Here is an 18,384-nt window from a genome sequence, read left to right as displayed (position 1 = left end):
AATCCCAAATAGGGTCATGTAGAGTTAGACAAGACTGAACAACTATATGTTAATTGTGGTGATGCAAAGAAAGGGAAAAGATAGTGCAGCCTCTCAAAGAGTTCACCATGTAATGAGGTGAGACAGAGGCAGATTTAAAGCCTGCTTTTCCCGGATTCCTTCAAGACTCAGCTCAGAATTCCTCTTACTGGAGGCTTCTCCTGTTTACGAGCCCCAACCCATTGCTTGTACCTGCACTGTATTTCTGTATATTTGCAGGCTATTCGTGCTGGCAGATTATGAGCTCTTTGAGACCAGTGGCTGTTTCTTTTTTCCTCCGTCCTTTCCTGGCACATATTAGGTACTTTCTGACTTGCTGACTCGCTGTCCGGACCATATGTCAGTGAAGGCCGAATCAATCGGTCGGTTTGGGAGGGAGCGTGAAGGTCCTGCAGTTAGGAGCATAGGGGAGAATACTGTTGTAGAGGGGGTTCTGGAGAAGTTTTGGAGGATGCTAGTGGTTCTGCCAGAAGGCGAGGAGGAAGCACATTCCGGGCGGGGCCTGGCTGCTGAGATGGAGGGACAAGGCTGGAGAAACAGCAAGGAGGCCTGGCCTTGTTTAAGTGAATCTGGGTGCCGCGTGTGGGGGTTGGTTGGTGGCTGGAAGGCTGTGGGCGGGGGGGTCGGGCTCCCTACCAGAGGGAGAAACAGAAAGGCGGAGGCGGCGGGTCCGGAGGAGCGGGACTGAAGGAGGTGAGACTCGGAGGGGCGAGGCTTAGGCCTGGAGGGCGGGGCCGGAGGGGGCAGGAGGCGGGGGCGCGCGCGCCCCTGGAAGCAGCTGCGAGGCGGGGGCTGGAGTGGCCTCTGGGCGGCTCGGGGAGGAGGAAGGGGAGGATCGGGAGCAAAGGGAGGAGGCAGAGGGGGCTGAGGCTGCCCCTCGTGGCCCCGGCGCCCCCCCCCCCCCAGCCCGGCCCGGCCCCTGGGCCCGGGAGTGCGGGAGGCCGAGGCCATGGAGCACATAACGCTGCCCAAGGTGAGTGCGGCGCGTCTGGGGAGCTGGGGGCCACTTCCGGCCGGGGGCGGGGCTCCCCGACCCTCCCCAAGAACCCTTTCCCAGAGCCCCTTGCTTCGGCTTAGGCCCCCTCCGGGCTGCTCTTGCTTTGGATGGGGGGGGTGTCCCCCTGGGCTCCCTCCCCGCCCCCACCCGCCCCATCCCGCGAACTTCCTGCCCTCGGCCCGTCCCAGCCTGTCTACTTCTCCTCAGTAGGTGAACTGGAGCCGTGGGGGGCAGTGGGCGGGCTGCCTGGCCAGGGTGGGAGCCCCAGTGAACCCTGCCCTTCCCTTTGCTGGGCCTTAGCTTCCCCCTGGCATCCCGATCCCAGATACCCGTGTAGGGAGCCAATTGGGACCAATGAAATAACTTCCTCTGCCCAAGTGAGTGGCCAACTCTTCTGCAACTTTTATGGAGTTTTAGACAGTTTTCTTGAGAGACACAGAGACACAGAACAAAGGGAAAGAAAAGAAAAAAGGGAAAGGGAAAAGGGAAAGAAAAGAAAAAAGAAAAAAGGAAAGGAAGGAAAAGAAAAGGGGAAAGGAATATAAAAAGGGGGAAGGAAAGGAAAAGGAAAAAAGAAACCTGTGATTTCATTGGAAGAGTAAAGTCTCTATCAATGCATATCTTCATTGATGAAAAATGAACATGGAATCATGATTTAGACCAGTGAGAATAGCAGTGGGAACACTGAAGCTTCGAGGAAACCAAGGAGGCTTGTGATGAACAACTCAGACTTTTTCTAGTACTTTATAAGGAAGGTGAGAAAGGCAAGAGTTGCTATTCTGATTTTCTAGCCCTAGCAGTGACAGGCCACAAGGAATGGCCCTTTAGAGAGAAACGTTCTGACTGGCAATGTACCACAGAACGTATGAATTAACAAGAAAGTAGTTACAGAGCACTTGCTATGACATAATCAGAATATACAACTAGAAAAAAACCTCAATTGGTCTCTCCCTCCAAGGGCCTCTCAAATTCTGACAGGGCCAGACAATTTATATGTCTAAGAGAAGAGTTGACTTTGCCTTTCCACTTGCTTTCTGCTTCTCACCTATACCAACACTTGCTTTCTCTTAGAAAATTATAATTCAATTTCACAAACATCTATTAAGTTCCTATTGTATATAAAGGCCCTGTACTAAATGTTGCTACTATAGTCTCTGTAAAGGTCAGAAAGAAAAAAAAGACTACTTTGTCCCAAGCAACTATTATTATTATTATTATTATTATTATTATTATACTGATTCATATCAGTCAAGAGATCTCAGGAATTATACATCTAACACCCTTATATTACACACAAGAAAACAAAGAAAAATGATGGCATTTACCCAAGGTCATATTGCTGGTAAGTGGCATAGCTGAGCATGGAACCTTGATTTTTGGACACCAGATCCTGTGCTCATCTGTCAGATGGGAAGAATAATGGCCTCTACCTTGCAGGGGTATTGTGAGAATGAAATGAGAGAATGAGGTCCCTCTCCCTGTTTTCAGCTCCTCAAGACAACCCAATGCTTTCAACTGTCTTTTCCTAGCTTTTATTAAACAAATAATGCATTTAAGTGAGATGATTACTCATGATGTCTTTTGGGCCAGGAGTCATTCCTTGAATGGTCTTTATCAAAAATCTTTATCAAAAATCATTGGTCTGTTCCAATGGATCTTACTCTTCCAAGATGTTTCCCTCCCAAGCAGCATTTGAAAGTATCTTCTGGCTAGGTTTGCTCTGCTCCCCCACCCCAATCCCTGGAGTACTAGGAAAAAAGGCTTAAAACATATTACAAATGACTGAATACATTTAGCAGAAAAGATGATATTTCAGCATCAGGCATTTCTAAATTATAGAAAGAAATAAAGCAGAAACCCTCATCCTTCAATCCCTATTTCTCCACCTTCTTTTTTCCCATGACCCCAACCTTCATTGGGTCTGAGTTACAAGCTTTGTCTGGCCCCCATAGCTCAGCCTGGTTGGACTCATCTGCCTGGCAGGTTTCATGAAATACAGCCATTACAGCAAAACAAATTCTACTACTTCTACTTTAGAGCTCTATCTCATTGACCTTCCCACCCCTTGGGCATATATATATATATATATATATATATATATATATATATATATATGTATATTTATATATACATATATATATATACATATATATATGTGTGTGTGTGTGTGTGTGTGTATCTGTTCTCCAGTTCAAATTCTGAGCCCCTGATCCCCCCTCCCTTGAGATAATGTGATCAAGAAAGCTAGACCAACAACTTCCCATTAACTGTCAGTGTTCTATTTCCAAGGTTCCAACTTAGAAGATGCTGGGTTAATACTCAGAGAAACTTTAAAAGATCATGTACATGGACTGATTTTACTTTGGGCTGTATTTCTTGTGTCTGTTTTCTTCTAAGGAAAATTCTTTTTATTTAAGAAAAAAACAAGGTTAGCCCTTGTGTGGATGGATTTTCAGAAACTTTGGACTGTGAAAAGTCTGGTAAGCATGCCTATTCTAGTACAGAGAAGGCATGCTCCCATTAAATTCCCCATTCACAAGATGTTTATCTTGAAAAATGTAAAAATGGACTCTTAGATAGCAAGAGAACATGCTCATTGGAAACATGAGAACCCATAGCAGAGGGTTCTTTGCCTTTTTTTCTGAATTTCAAGTTCAGAAACACTTTGGCTCTGGATGCATCATTCTGACTCTCTCACTTGAGAGGCTTGCCTGGTTTTGTTAAGTCCTGGGAGGATTCAGACATGAAGATCTCTTAGATGATAGGATTTAGGACAGGAAGGAAACCTTAAAGCTCACCTCATTTTACCAGTGAAGAGATTGAGACCCAGAGAGGAGAAATTATTTTGTTCTAAGTCACGCAGGTAATAAATAGAAGAGCTCAGATTTAAACCCAGGTACTATGGCTTATTACCTGATGGCATATACTAGGACTCTATTTTCCGGAGTGTTTTTCACAGACTCTTTTTTCAAAGTAATAGAATAATAGAATTTCAGACTTGGAAGAGGTCTGAGTAGCAATCTAATTCAACTCCTCCCTGAACCCTCACCCCCTACAATAGCCTGAGGTCCATTGCAATTAGGCTTCAAGGGGCCCATGAACTTGGATAGAAAAAAATGAGTGCCTTCTTTTTACCATTCCTTGCCTTCCTTTATAATCCTAGTGTTTTATATTTTTTTGTGTTTAAAACCATGGTTCTTAGAATGGGTCCCTAGACTTCCTCAACCTGCCTACCCAAGGCAGGGGATTGAGGGAGAGAGGGTGTCTAGGGCACACTAAAAGTTCAGAATCTCTGCTCTATGACCCAGCCAGCAAGTGGTCATCAGGTTTTGTTGGACTTTCATGTGCGCTGCTTCCATAGTAGCTTAGAATCCATCCTCAGTCTTCCTTTTCCCTTATATGTTGATGTTTTGTACTTTCTTGTTCATTCTTTTAAAGGAGAGACCTAAATAAGAAGGACTTATTGAGAAAGCAGAATAGGATTTTTGAAAATGTAAAAAGAGAAAGGATCAGATTTGGAGTCTGAATACTTGGCTCACAGTCCCCATTCTGTTACTCTGAGTGACTTTACTCAAATCATTTCATCACTCAGTGCCTCAGTTTCTCTCCATTATAAGCATGGTAACTGGACTCAGATGATCTCTAAACCTTAGATTTTTCCAGTATGAGGTAAAATGATACTGGACAGTGATGGATAGTATAGGATATGTTCTTAGGCTCATAAGTTCTTCTGGAATCACATGTTCCTCATTTTAAAAAAATCGTAGATTTGAGCTATTGCCAATACTTGTAGCAAATCAGGGTTGTAAATAGACTAAGAAACCTCAGAAGTACAACTCATTTCCTTTCTTCCTGGAAAGGAAATGGAAAATACCATGTTTAATGGTCCCTAGCTTCTCTCAGAGCAGATTTCTTATAAATGTCACAACATCCGGTGTGGTTGTGGTCGAGAACATTGGCCAAGTAGCACTTTGGACAACAGAGCCATCTACACTACTTAGGCAGAATGACCGCTTTGCAAGCATGCTGATCCTTGCTCCTGTAGGCAGAGAATTCACTTTTGTATTCTGATTCTTGGTTCACTCTTAGATTGGGGGAGCAGGCAATATGACTTGTTTGTATTTTTGCCAGTGCACAGCACAGTTCTCTGCACACTCTGGGACTCAGAAATGGTTGTTGCAGTTTGGCTCTCCCTTCCTTCCCCACAGTGTGGCTTAGCTCTTGCCCCAGTTTCCTCCATCCCTTTAGCAAGCATTCTTGAATCAAACCCTGCCCTAGCCCCTCCCATCTAGTGTTTGGTGCCTTCATTGCTCCTTGACTCTTTTTGGAAGGTATGCCCAGAAACCCACCCATCCACGCTGCAACTATATACCCAGTTAAAAATGCAGACCCAAAGAGTCATTTTGGAATGCCTCAGTGATCTGTGCTGTTGAGCATTTTTACAAAAGACAAGGATGAAAGGATCCTTATCAAATGATCTTGACACATTAGAATGTTGGGCTTCATATTTTAAGGTGAAATTTAATAAGAATAAAGATAATATTTTTTTTTAAAAATCAGCTTCATAAGTACAAGATGGTAGAGATATGCCTTGACAAAAGTTCATTTTAAGATCAGGGAGCCTTAGTATCACTCTCAATGTGATATGGCATTCATGAACACCAATGTGTTCTCTTTTTGGGGAGGCAGTTGGAGCTAAGTGACTTGCCCAGGGTCACACAGTTAGTAAGTATCTAGGCCTAGATTTGAAGTCAGGTCCCCCTGACTCCCGGGCTGGTGCTCTATCTGCTGTGCCACCTAGCTTCCCCACACCAATGTGATTTTGCTGTTGTCCAGGAGATTTTACCCCTTCTTTCCTCTGCCTTGATTACATCTACTTGTAACTACAATACAGTGTTTACTTCCGAGTGTCTCATTTTAGAAAGGATGTTGGTAAAAGTAGAGAAAGTCAAGAGAAGAACCTCTAGAATAATGAAAGAAATGATTAATTCTTGTATTTCAGTTACAGTTAACAAATTGGGTGTGTAATCCTTTTTTTTCTTTTTTTTTAATAGGTTGAAAATGTCCTGTTACTGAATCGTTATGTAAACAAGAAACCAGCTCATGGGACTCTCTACCTTACTGCAACTCATTTGATCTATGTAGATTCTTCCGCTGAAGTCCGGAAGGAAATTTGGGTCTGTGTTCCTGATAAGAATTAAGAAAGTATAACAAGAACTTGTACATGAAGGCTTCTCATTTGGCATATAGGGACTTCCCTAACAGTGATATTTAGTAATGAATTTATTTCCTAAATTATATAGTCCCTTTCCTTCAAAGAACATTGATAGTGAGAGGCATAGAACACTGTAGTGACCAGGTAAAACTGTTCTAATTCAATAGCTGTTTCTTAAGTACCTACTCTGGGCAAGGTACTATGCATTAGCCTTTCACACTTCAAAGGGTGATGTATTTTGTAATAGGCAAGTCTGCTTTATTTTACAAATACTATACTTATCATTTTGTGTATACTAGGTAAATAAAATTGCTAGTACATGCTATCATTTCTAAATTTTCTCTTTTCTGCAGTAGCCTAATCTCCAAAATTTCCCTCTATACCAGTGTGTTAACCATGTACAAACCATTGAACGATCTGTCAAACTTAGTGTTAAATGTAATGTTCTCTTCCCCAGCAATTTGTCAATAATTTTTCCTCTGTCTCTAAAAATTTCCTACAAACATAGAATTTAGATCTGGAAGAGAACTTAGAGGTTATTTTATATAATGCTCACATTTGACATATAAAACCAAAGGTCTTACTCTTAAGTGTTAGAGCTGGGGTTTATACCTGGGTCCTCTGACTTGAAATCTAATGTTCTGACCTACTGTATAACGTTATCCCCTAATATTTACTGAGAATTCCTCTTCCGTTAGATTTATCAGTCTAGTGCTCTAACTGTCTTGCCCAGGAGGTAGGGGAGGAAAGCAGTGCAGAGCCCTTTTCTTTATTCCTGACCAAGGAAACTTCTTTGCCTTATGAGTAGAATTGTTGTTTAGCTGAGTGCATTATACTGTTCATTTGCCATTTCTTGGCAAAGATACTAGAGTGGTTTGCCATTTTCTTCTCCAGTAGATTAAGACAAGCAAAGGTTAAATGATTTGCCCAAGGTCACACACTAGTAGAATTTTCTAGGGCCTTTCCCACCATCTCTTGCAGGACAGGATGATTTGCTGCTCCCTGGTTTATTGGGGTGACCTGGACTTAAGAAATTGAATTCTGGTTTTTGTAGACCATTTTATTTTCTACCTCTCCTTGACTCCCTAACCCTAGCCTAGCATCTGGCATGGTTGTTTGGTGTCAGGACCTATGTTTTCATCCATGTTGGGAACTCCTAATGAAGAGACTTTCTCTATTAATGTTTAGAATACAAAATCTACTCAGGAGGAAAATCCGTAAAAAGAAAGTCCTGAAGAATCAACAGAAAACTTCTGTTGAGGAAACTCCTATTATCAATGAAAAACTGCAGATACTCTGCCACTGAGAAAGAGCTGTTCAGGTCACTGTGAGAATAAGTGACCTGCCCAGGACCCCCTGGGGTATCTCAGCTCCACCTCTCACCCCTTACCCCCAGACTGCCTCACTTGTATTGCCAGTCTCGTGCATGTCTGCATGTGTTTGTGTGTGTGTGTGTGTGTGTGTGTGTGTGTGTGTGTGTGTTTGTGCCCCATCAAAGCCCTTTAGTACTCCAAATAATGAGAGAAAGGAAGGGAGTCAGACAAGACCTGAGGAGTGAGTGGTTACATTTCAGCAAGGAAATATTCCCATTTTGTTTTTGTTTTTTTCCCCGATCCATCTTGCCCCCCAAGTCTTCATATATTCTCAAGACTTCTAACTGAAAGATTTCATGAGAGACATGAATTCTTTTGGGAAGAATTTGGAAAAAAGAATGAGATAGGGGCTGCTAGGGGGTGCACCGGCCCTGGAGTCAGGAGTACCTGAGTTCAAATCTGGCCTCAGACACTTAATAATTACCTAGCTGTGTGGCCTTGGGCAAGCCACTTAACCCCATTGCCTTGCAAAAAAAACCTAAAAAAAAAAGAATGAGGTAAAGTTGGCAACATTATTCCAGGCCTCTAAGAAGGAAGCACTGCAAAGCTGTGAGGGAGTAGTTTGGGACTGAGTGAAAGGAAGATGATGGAGCCTATAGTAATGGAAAATAAGGCACAGATATAGGAAGAACATAAAAGGGAAAAATCCTCAAAAGGTCTCCTCTGTATTTTGGTAGCTTTAGAGGAATGCTGAATAAATGATGTTATTTGGACAGAGTTTCTTCTCTCTCCCCCTTCTGTTTAGTTTTCTTTTTTCTTGGTCATCTTTAGCATGGGAGGGAGTCTCAAGATAAGACCCACTTATTCCTGGATCTTGTTCTTGCCTTAGATCTACTATTAGAAGAACTTAGTTACTTTACTAGAATGGCTTTAGACAAAAAGATAACTAACCAGTGGAAACAACCCTAGAATCAGGTTCAGTGTTGTAATATTTAGATGGAGCCATGAATTCTCATGTCTGCTGGCATTCCTTGCTCTGTTGCTCATCATCAAGTAGTGATTCTATTCACATGGTGTTTTGCTGTTTTAGAACATGTTTTCTCCCAGGTGTCCTGTGAAATAGGAAGTGCAAATATTATATATATTTTACATTAATTACATTATATTTCTTCATTTATAGATTAGAAAGCTGAGTCTTGGAGAGATGAAGTAATTTGGGATCCTGGAGCTGGAAGGGACCTTGAAAGGTCATCTAGACCAATATCTTTTTATTTTTTAGATAAACAATTGAGTCCTAGGGAAATAAAGTGACTTACCCATGGTTACACATTAGTAGTAGAGGTGGAATTAGAACCTGGGCCATCTCCAAATTCAATGTTCTTTCTCCCATGTCTTACTGTAATGTTCCTCATCTGAAAATTGAGGGAGGGAGAGGAAGTGATCTTTAAAAGAACCTTTTCAGATCTAAGTCCAGTGATCCAAAGTTGATGGAGCCTGAACTTGGTCCCAGACCATCTTATTCCAAGTCTGTTATTCTTTCCACCTGTTGTCCCTCAATAGTTTTTCTTTTTTGATGAGATTGTGCATTCATTGTGTGTATTCATTGCACTCACAATGACTTTCCAGAGGTCCTTTTTATTTTTGTTTATTTACCTTTTTTTAATATGCTAAAATGGTCCCTCATGAAAACTTATCCTAAGATGAAGAAATATTGTAAGAATGACATCTTTCCTTATTCATCTACCTATGTGTAAGTATAGTTTTCCTTTTTTAAAAGCTGCTTCTGGCTACTTAGACTATTGCAATAACTGAGAATCACTGATCTGAAGGTCGGTATTGGACAATTTAACTTCACCATTGGAGAAAATTGCTACTTAAAGACTGATTCCTATTTCTTCTTTTTCAGATTTTGCACCACCACATTGCTGCTGTGGAGAAATTAGCCCTCACCTCCATGGGACATCCTCTGATCTTGCATTGCAAAAACTTTCGGATGGCAAACTTTGTCTTTGGGTCTGAATGGGAATGTCAGGAAGTACATTGCTCACTGCTCAAGCTCTCCCAGCCAGGTGGTTAGGCTTTGTGAATAATAGAAAAGCCTTGGATTAGAAGCAATTGAGCCTTTCTATGAACCTCACTTAAATATTGGACTTTCTTTATATGCTTAAAATGTTTCCCCTTGGTTTATGAAGCCTGTATCAGAAGATAAAGATGCTCTTTTGTAAAGAAATACAGGCTGATTGCTTCTTCCAAGTTTGGGTGTCATGAGTAACTTTTGGTGGGGTTCAGACCAATGATTTTAAGAGTATAATGGAACTCCTGAAATGGAAATTCTCTCCACTGAGATCCATCTGCAATTAACTGTAACCTAAAAGTTTGTCTATTTTCCTGGCTTATCTGGGTGGTGTTGGCTTGCTGAAGATTTAGTATTTGTTTTTATTAATGCTAGAACTGTAACTTCAATTCCTGATAAGGAAATGCCTCCTACCCCTACATTTCATCAACTTCTAGTCTTGGAGAGTTGCCAAAGACATTGCAAGGTTAAGTGCCTCAAGTCTTTCTGATATCAAGATCCAGTAGTCCTTTATGGACTCTGTACATTATGATTATGCTGCCTCTTCACAAAAAATATAATGGTTTTAAAAATAAAAGTACATTGTGACATTCAAATGTTGTCTTGATTCCCCAAAGGCAAATTTGATATTTTTTTTTCCTTAGGCTGTCTGGGCCTACCAAAAATTACTTTTAGGATAAGGCAGCTTGGTGTAGTGGTCAGGCCAAACCTCACTTCCTGTTTTGATGTGTTTATTAGATTAAATTGAAAAATGTTATAGATATCTTATACCTGGGTTTCAGCAAAGCATTTCACAAAGTTGTCTTCTATCCTCATTGAAAAGATGGAGAGTTGTGGGTTGTGATTAGATAGTACAGCTGGGAGGATTTGGAATTAGTTGACTGACCCAACCCAAAAAATAGTCATTGGTGTCATTGATGTTAGAAGGAGATAACTAGTGGAATACCATATAGATTTGCACCTGGCTCATTTTCATCAGTGACTTGGGTGAGAAAAGATCTGAATATATGACAACAATATGATTGAGAAGCCAAAAGGGATCTTATGCTATCTTAAGAGAAGCGTAAGGTCTAGAGCATGGGAAGTGATTGTTCCATTGTATTTTGCAATGATCAGACTATGTTGCATATTGTATTTCATTCTACTTTCCCACATCTTAGTAAGTACTGTGACAAACTAGAAAGCACACAGAAATAGATATCATTCCATGTAATAGCTAGTTGAAGGACCTGAGGGTACTTAGCCTGGAGAAAAGAAGATGTAGAGGGAATATAATAATTCCAAGTATTTTGAATGGAAGAAAAGAAGCAGTTTTGCTGTGCTTGCATCTATAATAGAGAAATTGAACCAGTTTATACAAGTTATAAATAAAAGGTCAACTGACTTAATGATAAAATTTCTAACAAGTTGAATGAGCTGCCTTGGTTTCCCCTTCCTTCAAATAGTCAGGGATCCTGAGAAAGGCATACCTGAGCACGAACCATTTGGATTAGTTGGCTTGTGAGGACCCTTCCAACTCTAAGATTTTGGGATTAGTGGAAAAAAGACTAGGACTTGGATTCAGCTACTTTGAATGTAAAATCCGGTTTTGTTGCTTATTGCCTATGTGACCTTAAGCAAGACGCTTCTCTCTGGGTCTCACTTTCCAAAATGATAAATGTAATCTCTAAGGTCCCTTTTAGTCCTAAGTCTATGATTCTGTGATCCAGATGTGTGACATTGGGAAAGTCACTTAACTTTTATGGACTTTAATTTCCTCTTTTGTGAAATCAGGAGGTTGGATTAGATGATCTCTAAGATCCACTTTCAACCCTAAATCCTAAGCAACTAATCCTTTACTTGATTTATGGATGCCTTCCCTTAAGTCTCCCTGTTAACTGCATCATTTTCTTACTATTTCTCCTCCTCAGTGGTACCAGAAGAACTTTATGCATTTTCTTATAATCCCAAATCATCAAAAGATGACAGAGAAGTTGGATGGAAAATAATCGACTTAAAATCAGACTACATGCGTATGGGAGTCCCAAATGACTACTGGGAAATAACAGATGTAAACAAAAACTATGAGGTAATTGTGAAAGCTTCCAAGAACTGCTCTAAATATTTTTGTATTGATGAGTTCTTTTCTACTTTCTTTGGGGCACAGGCCTAGTAATGGTAAAGCTGGGTCAAAGGATCTGCATCCTTGAACACTAATTTACTTATTTCAATTCTACTGTTTCTCGTGGACTTTGTTTACATTAGTAGACTTCCTTTTGTGTGGATTTCAGTGATTTGTTTGTATGAGTATAAATGTGTGTTCCTCTGCCTTAAATTCTGGTAAAGTGTTGGTATATTTCATTACTTTATAGTTTCACTCTGTCTCCTTTCTGAAAAAAAAAACAACTGCATAACCTGTATAACCTTGGACAAGTTCTTTTTCCTCTATGGACCTCAGTTTCCCCATCTGTAAACTTAATGTTCTCTAGAGTTCTTTCTATTTCTAAATCCTACGATCATATGAATGATTGATTCTTGTTCTGTTACTACCAAATAAATATTATAAGAATTAAGTTGATTTTTGAAATTCTTACTTTTAGATCTGCAGCACATACCCTCCTGAAATAATCATTCCAAAAATGGTTAGCAATGCGATAGTTGTAGGATGTTCCAAGTTCCGAAGTAGAGGACGTATTCCTGTGCTTTCCTATTTCTACAAAGAGAACAATGTAAGTTGAAAATACTTCCCTCACATGAACTCTTACTTTTAAATTGATTTTCTTCTTTACTGAACTTTAGCTTAGGATGGGGGGGAGGCACATGAATTAATAGATGAAACTAATATCCTTGGTCATCTCATTCACTCCCATAGTTCCAATGTCATAGATATGCAGCTGATTCCCAAATTTATATCTCCAACTCTAATCTTCCCTTTGCCCTCCAGTCCTACATTTCCAGATTGTGTCATGATACAGTAAAAGTGCCATTAGATCAATCCTGTCTCTGTTTCTTGCTTTTTTGTATGACTTTGGGCAAATTATTTAATCTCTGGGACTCAGTATTGCCATCTGTAAAATAAGGGGTTTGGATGTGCTCTGGTTCTTATGCAGAAAGAGCCCCTGATCCCTTGCACTGTAAGAGCTCCTCTCTGCCCTAGAGCTTCATCTTGGAACTTACTGAATTCTGGGGTCCCCTGTAATCTTTTTCTGACTAGCTATCCAATTCCCTTGCAGTCTCTGATAACTCCCAACCCTACTGTTGCTGCTGTTAGCCATGTCCAAGTCCCATGACTGGTGTTGCTACCATGTGTACTCTGGGCCAACCCCAACCCCAGTGTCACTTTCCAACCTCCTAAGTTTTCTTGGGCTAGAAAAAGGTCTCATCCCAATTTTTTGTTGGCTTTACTTCTCCAAGATTTGATTAGAGCATTATTTTACAGTTATTTGGAGAGGAATGTTGGGAGAGTTTGGATGTAGTAATTTTCTACTCTGCCATTTTGACTCTGCCCTCTCTCCCCCTACTTGTTGAACTAGTTCTTTTCCTTCAAAGCCCTTCTCAGGCACTATTTATTCACGAAGTTTTCCTTGATTCTCCCATCTTCACCTTTTCCTTCAGTACTGTCTTTGGTTCTCTAGAACCCCTATCCAATCCAACAGACCTTTAGATGTGCAAGGCAATGAGGAGACAAAGATAAAATAAAAAGAGACAATGCATTTTACCTTGCATTGTGTCTATATCCTGTTTTCCCAGTTGATTGTCAACTGAAAAGAAATGTTGGTTGATTGACCCATCTTTTGGTAGATATTGTTCTGAGCAGAGGACCTTGTCTCTAGTATCCAACTGATAAATGTTTGTTCAATTGAACTTTGAACAAAGTGCTGGTAATGTGAGCTGCTTGTAATGATTTTGAGCCTCAGTTTCTTTTTCTCTAAAATGGTAATCATCAAATGTTGTTATGTATGTAAGGCACTTTAGCAAACTGTAGAGAAATGTCAGGTAATTTTCATCCTTAAGTTGCTGCATCCTTTTAGAGATGAGAAACCTTAAATCGTTTATATTTTTCCCTGCAGAACTGTTGCTTATTTTAGTGGTGGAGTCTTTCTGACTTGTGAACTTTGCTTTCTGTAGGCTGCCATTTGCCGCTGTAGCCAGCCCCTCTCTGGATTTGGGTCCCGTTGTTTGGAGGATGAGCAGATGTTAGAGGCCATTAGCCAAGCCAACCCAAAAAGCCAATTCATCTATGTGGTAGACACTAGGCCAAAGGTACCTTTTGAGATGATTCATTGAAATTCTCATTCAGACTTGGGTGTGCCTCTTCACTTTATGTATGCCCTGGCTGGGCTGTCTTATTTATTTATTCATCCATTCATATAGCAGATATTCATTAAGCACCAATTATATGCAAAACACTGTACTCTAGAGTAGATAGCAAGTTTGGCTAAGATATGATTCCTGCTATTAAGGAGCTTACATTTTAAAAGGGAGAGAGTGATCCCAAACAGTGATAACACACAGTGTCATATAATAAGACCATTATGGGCAGCTTCTGGGACTGGAGTCAGGAAGACCTGAGTTCAGTTCCAGCCTCAGCCACTTCATAGTTGAATGACCCTGGGCAAGACACTTGACCTCTATCTGCCTCAGTTACCTCATCTGTAAAATGGAGAATAGCATCTACCTCTCAGGGCTATTGTAGGAATCATTTTAGGGGATAATCTTAAAGCATTTGGTCCAATGACTCGCACAGAGTAATGACTAGTAATATTAGTTGCTATTGTTATTGTTGTTGTTATTGTTATTGTTATTATTATTATTATTATTATTATTATCATCATCATCATCATCATCATCATTTATTACCAATAAAGAAAAGAAAGAGTAATGACATTCAATTAGATGGTCTTTAAGACCCCTTATATTATTATATACATGTACATGTGCATATTTATATAAAATATGTCATTATCATATTTTTATCTTAATTTTATTCTCAGTACTATAATAACTGATATACAGCTCCCTAAATTTTATATATAAAGATCTTTTTGCATTAACTTGTTCGATCTTCATAACAACCCTGTAAATACTACAGGCAGTATTATTATCCACATTTTACAAATGAACAAACTGAAGCACAGAGAGATCAAGTGATTCTGACTCTTGACCACAACTGTGTCTAATATGAAAAATGATTTCAGTTTGTTCTGTCTTTAGAGTCCAGTTCTCTGTCCACTACTTAGACATAATTAGAAACTGTAGACAGATGTCTACAGAAGCTGCTTTCACTGGTGCAAATATTCTTAACGTTTTTTGTATCCTGACCCCTTTGGAAGTCTGGTGAAGCCCATTATTCCTTTTTTATCATAAAGTTTTTATGTGCATAAAAGAAAATCCTTAGGAATCCAATAATATTGTAATGCAATTATCACAATATTAAAAAAAAATTAATGGACTCTAGATTAAGAACCCCTGCTCTTTCCCAGGATCACAGAAGTAGAATATGTCCTTTGTAATTATAGTTTTATTTGTAGAAAGGGTTCTTAACCTCAAATCAACAGACTCCTCCACCTCCCAAGGGATCTGTGCATATATTTCAGGGGATCTATGAACTTGGATAAGACAATGACATCTTTGATTTCCCTCATCTCACCCCTAAATAAATTCACATTTCTTTCAATTATTTAAAAATATTTTTCTGAAAAAGATCTATAGATTTCACCAGACAGCCAAAGAGATCCATGACACAAGTTAAGAACCTTTGATTTATAGTAACATCTGTCCTGACAAGTTCACTTGCTATCCAATGACCATCATTTTTCCTTCCCAAATGTTCTATTCTGTTTGTTATTTATTGAATGACTTTTTAATTACTGTGTCTCTATGATAAGAGTTCACAATTAACCACAGTCTCTTTTTGAGCTGATAAATTGCCTTCTCAGAACACATTTGTTTTCTGAGGTGTTTTGCATATTGCTTATTAATATGAACCATGCCCTGTCTATATACTTGCCAGTCAGATAAGGCAAGAAGGACTTAGCATCTGCACTGCTACAGTGATTCATGATGACACAATTAGAAATCATAACATATTGGTGAAAATATATTGTCATTTTCTAAAGTAGCAGATTTAAGAACCTGCAAAATTCTCCCTTAACCTCTAATTTAGGTCATAGTTGTTTTTCCTTTTATGGGTAGGGTTTCAAACAATCTAGAAACTAAAGAACAACATCCTTGCGACCCAGAGATGTTCAAGCCTTGTCCTTCCCTCACCCAGCCTATTGATACCTGCCCTGCCATGTCCTTGATTTGCAGCTGAATGCCATTGCTAACCGAGCAGCTGGCAAGGGGTATGAAAATGAGGATAATTATGCTAATATTCGGTTCAGGTTCATTGGTATTGAAAACATCCATGTGATGCGAGGCAGCCTGCAGAAACTCCTTGAAGGTAGGAAGGCTTGATCTTAATTGGGGGGGTGTGGGGACAAAAGGGGAGCAGGGAGAATTTGCATGTGCTCTGAAAGTGAAACCAGAGATGTAACCAGAGGAAGAGAATAAATTGCCAATGTAGCATTTGATTGTAATGTGCTGTTATTGGCCAATATGGCCTTGAAATGTGGCTAGTTTAGTTTAGATGTAAGCTCCAGGTAAGAACAGATTTCAACTTAGTATGTACTCATGAGTAAAATAAATAACAATAATAATAGAAACATCTAGACATGAGGTGAGGTGCTTCAGTAATTTTGTCCATCTCTGGACACATTTAAGGGGAATCTGGATGACAGCCCACATGACTGAGTAGAGAGAATGTTGACTTTTGATGCCCAGTTGTGTGACCTTGAGTTAAGTTCCCTAATTTCTCTGAAATAAAGTAGCTATCCTTTCCACATGGAGGGGGTTAGGAACATGTACCCCTTTAATATGGAAAATCCACCTAACATCTTTTGACTCTCCCTTTGTCCTAGAGAAGTCTGAATTATTATGGTATTAAAAGATAAAATATGTTAGTATTATAAAATACTCTACATATGTTTTATGCATTTGAGTTTCTAAACTTTTTCTGTGTTGTCTGCTGGCATTCACATGTCATCTGCTATTTCCACAAATTTAAAAAAAAATTCCCCAAAATTTCTTATGCCGACCCACAATGTATTGAAACCAAGATGGGAAAGTTGTGATGTGAAAGGGATAGCTGTAGTTTGTAAAGGGTTCTGCCACAATGAAAGAATTTCTTTTGCTTGATCATATTCATTGCAAGGACTTTCCTTTCATTTCTTTCTCAGTTGGAAGGGGGAAGTGGGAGGTAGAGAAAATAAATGTTTGTTGATTGAAAAAAAATAAAATTTCTGAAAATCAAAAGGCTCTTCTAGCTCTAAATCTTATGATCCCCAAGTTGCTAAAGGGATTTGTATTTCATATGTCACATAAGAAATAGATTCCCTTATGAGGTCTCTTCCAACTGTTATTCAATGATTTCACACTGTAATTGAGAACAACTGAGCATCTATGGTATGGAAATCATTAGAGTACATAAAGTACAGGAGTGGTGGCACAGTCCTGTCCCAGAAGAACTATGATGGACTTTGTAGTTTATCACCTTTATTAGGGGACAATGCTCCAAAGTTTCATCTACACTTTTTTGCTTTGACCATTTTGCTGAGTAAGAATAAACCTTGAGCATAATCTGCTATCACCAAAGAATCTTTTGAGAAATATGAGGAAAGGGTGTTGGGATCCTTTATAATTATAGTCTTAGAGAATTTCTCCAGACAGTGCATAGAGGAAGAGTTCAAGACTAAACAAGTGGTAGAAAAGACCATATAGCTTGAAGTGAAAAATTTTGTTTACATGAAATTTTAAAAGTGTTTGCACAAGCAAATCCAACATAGTAAAAATTAGAAGGGAAAAATAAATGAGGAAAAATCTTGGCAGCTAGTTTCTCTGATAAAGGTCTCATCCAAGGTATATAAGGAACAGATTCAAATTTATAAGACTTAGTCATTTCTCAGTATAGATATGAGCAGACAATTTCCAAGGAAGAAATCCAAGCTATCAATAATCATGTGAAAAATTACTAGCAGCTGAAAAATTCTGTCTCATACTTAGCAGATGGGGAAAAATGCTAAAAAAGGAAAATGACAAATGTCAGAGGGGCTGTACGAAAACAGGTGCACTGTTGATGGAACTGTGAATTGATCTGGCCATTCTGGAAAGCAGTATGAAACCATGCCCAGAAAGTTGCCAGACTATTCATCTATTCATGCCCTTTGAGCCAGCTATACTGCTACTAGACCTGTATCCCAACACAGTCAAAAGAAGTAGAAAAGGGGATATATATATATATATATATATATATATATATATATATACACAAAAATATTTATAGCATTTTTTCATGATAACCTAAATTGAAAACTAAGGGGGGTGTCATATTGGGGAATCATTGGCTAAATTATGGCACATGAATGTAATGGGATATTATTGAGTTGTAAGAAATGAAGCAGATGGTTTTATGAACTCATGCAGATTGAAGTGAGCAGAGTTAGGAGAATAGTCTATACAGTGACAATACTGTTATAGAGAGAAACAGCTTTGGAAGACTCTAGAACTCTGAAAAATGCAATGCCATAAAACATACCATTAAAACATAGCAGGAGGCATTCATTTTGAGACATGGCTAATGTGGGAATTGGTTTTGCTGGATAATATATATTGAGGACATTTTATTTTACCCTTTGCTGAGGAGATGGGATGGGAATGGATAATGGCA

General features: G+C 39.4%; 1 protein-coding gene across 5 annotated transcripts in view; it reads left to right on the top strand.

Annotated features, from left to right (window-relative positions):
* The first annotated feature begins 905 nt into the window (after positions 1-905).
* Positions 906-18,384, top strand: part of MTMR8 (myotubularin related protein 8) — a 46,653-nt gene continuing 29,174 nt past the window's right edge. For 4 of the 5 annotated variants that reach the window (XM_074207379.1, XM_074207382.1, XM_074207377.1 and 1 more), the window contains exons 1-7: positions 906-1,012; positions 6,091-6,213; positions 9,471-9,633; positions 11,549-11,706; positions 12,218-12,346; positions 13,746-13,880; positions 15,930-16,062. In XM_074207379.1, coding sequence (XP_074063480.1) covers positions 989-1,012; positions 6,091-6,213; positions 9,471-9,633; positions 11,549-11,706; positions 12,218-12,346; positions 13,746-13,880; positions 15,930-16,062 — 865 coding nt within the window. In that variant the 5' untranslated portion in view covers positions 906-988. Of the gene's footprint in view, positions 1,013-6,090; positions 6,214-8,744; positions 8,812-9,470; positions 9,634-11,548; positions 11,707-12,217; positions 12,347-13,745; positions 13,881-15,929; positions 16,063-18,384 lie in introns of those variants that run through there. The other variant, XM_074207381.1, reaches the window with a different exon arrangement.

Source organism: Macrotis lagotis, chromosome X (assembly GCF_037893015.1).
Source record: "Macrotis lagotis isolate mMagLag1 chromosome X, bilby.v1.9.chrom.fasta, whole genome shotgun sequence".
In the NCBI taxonomy this organism is placed as follows: Eukaryota; Metazoa; Chordata; class Mammalia; order Peramelemorphia; family Peramelidae; genus Macrotis; species Macrotis lagotis.
This window is presented reverse-complemented; position numbering and strand designations above follow the sequence as displayed.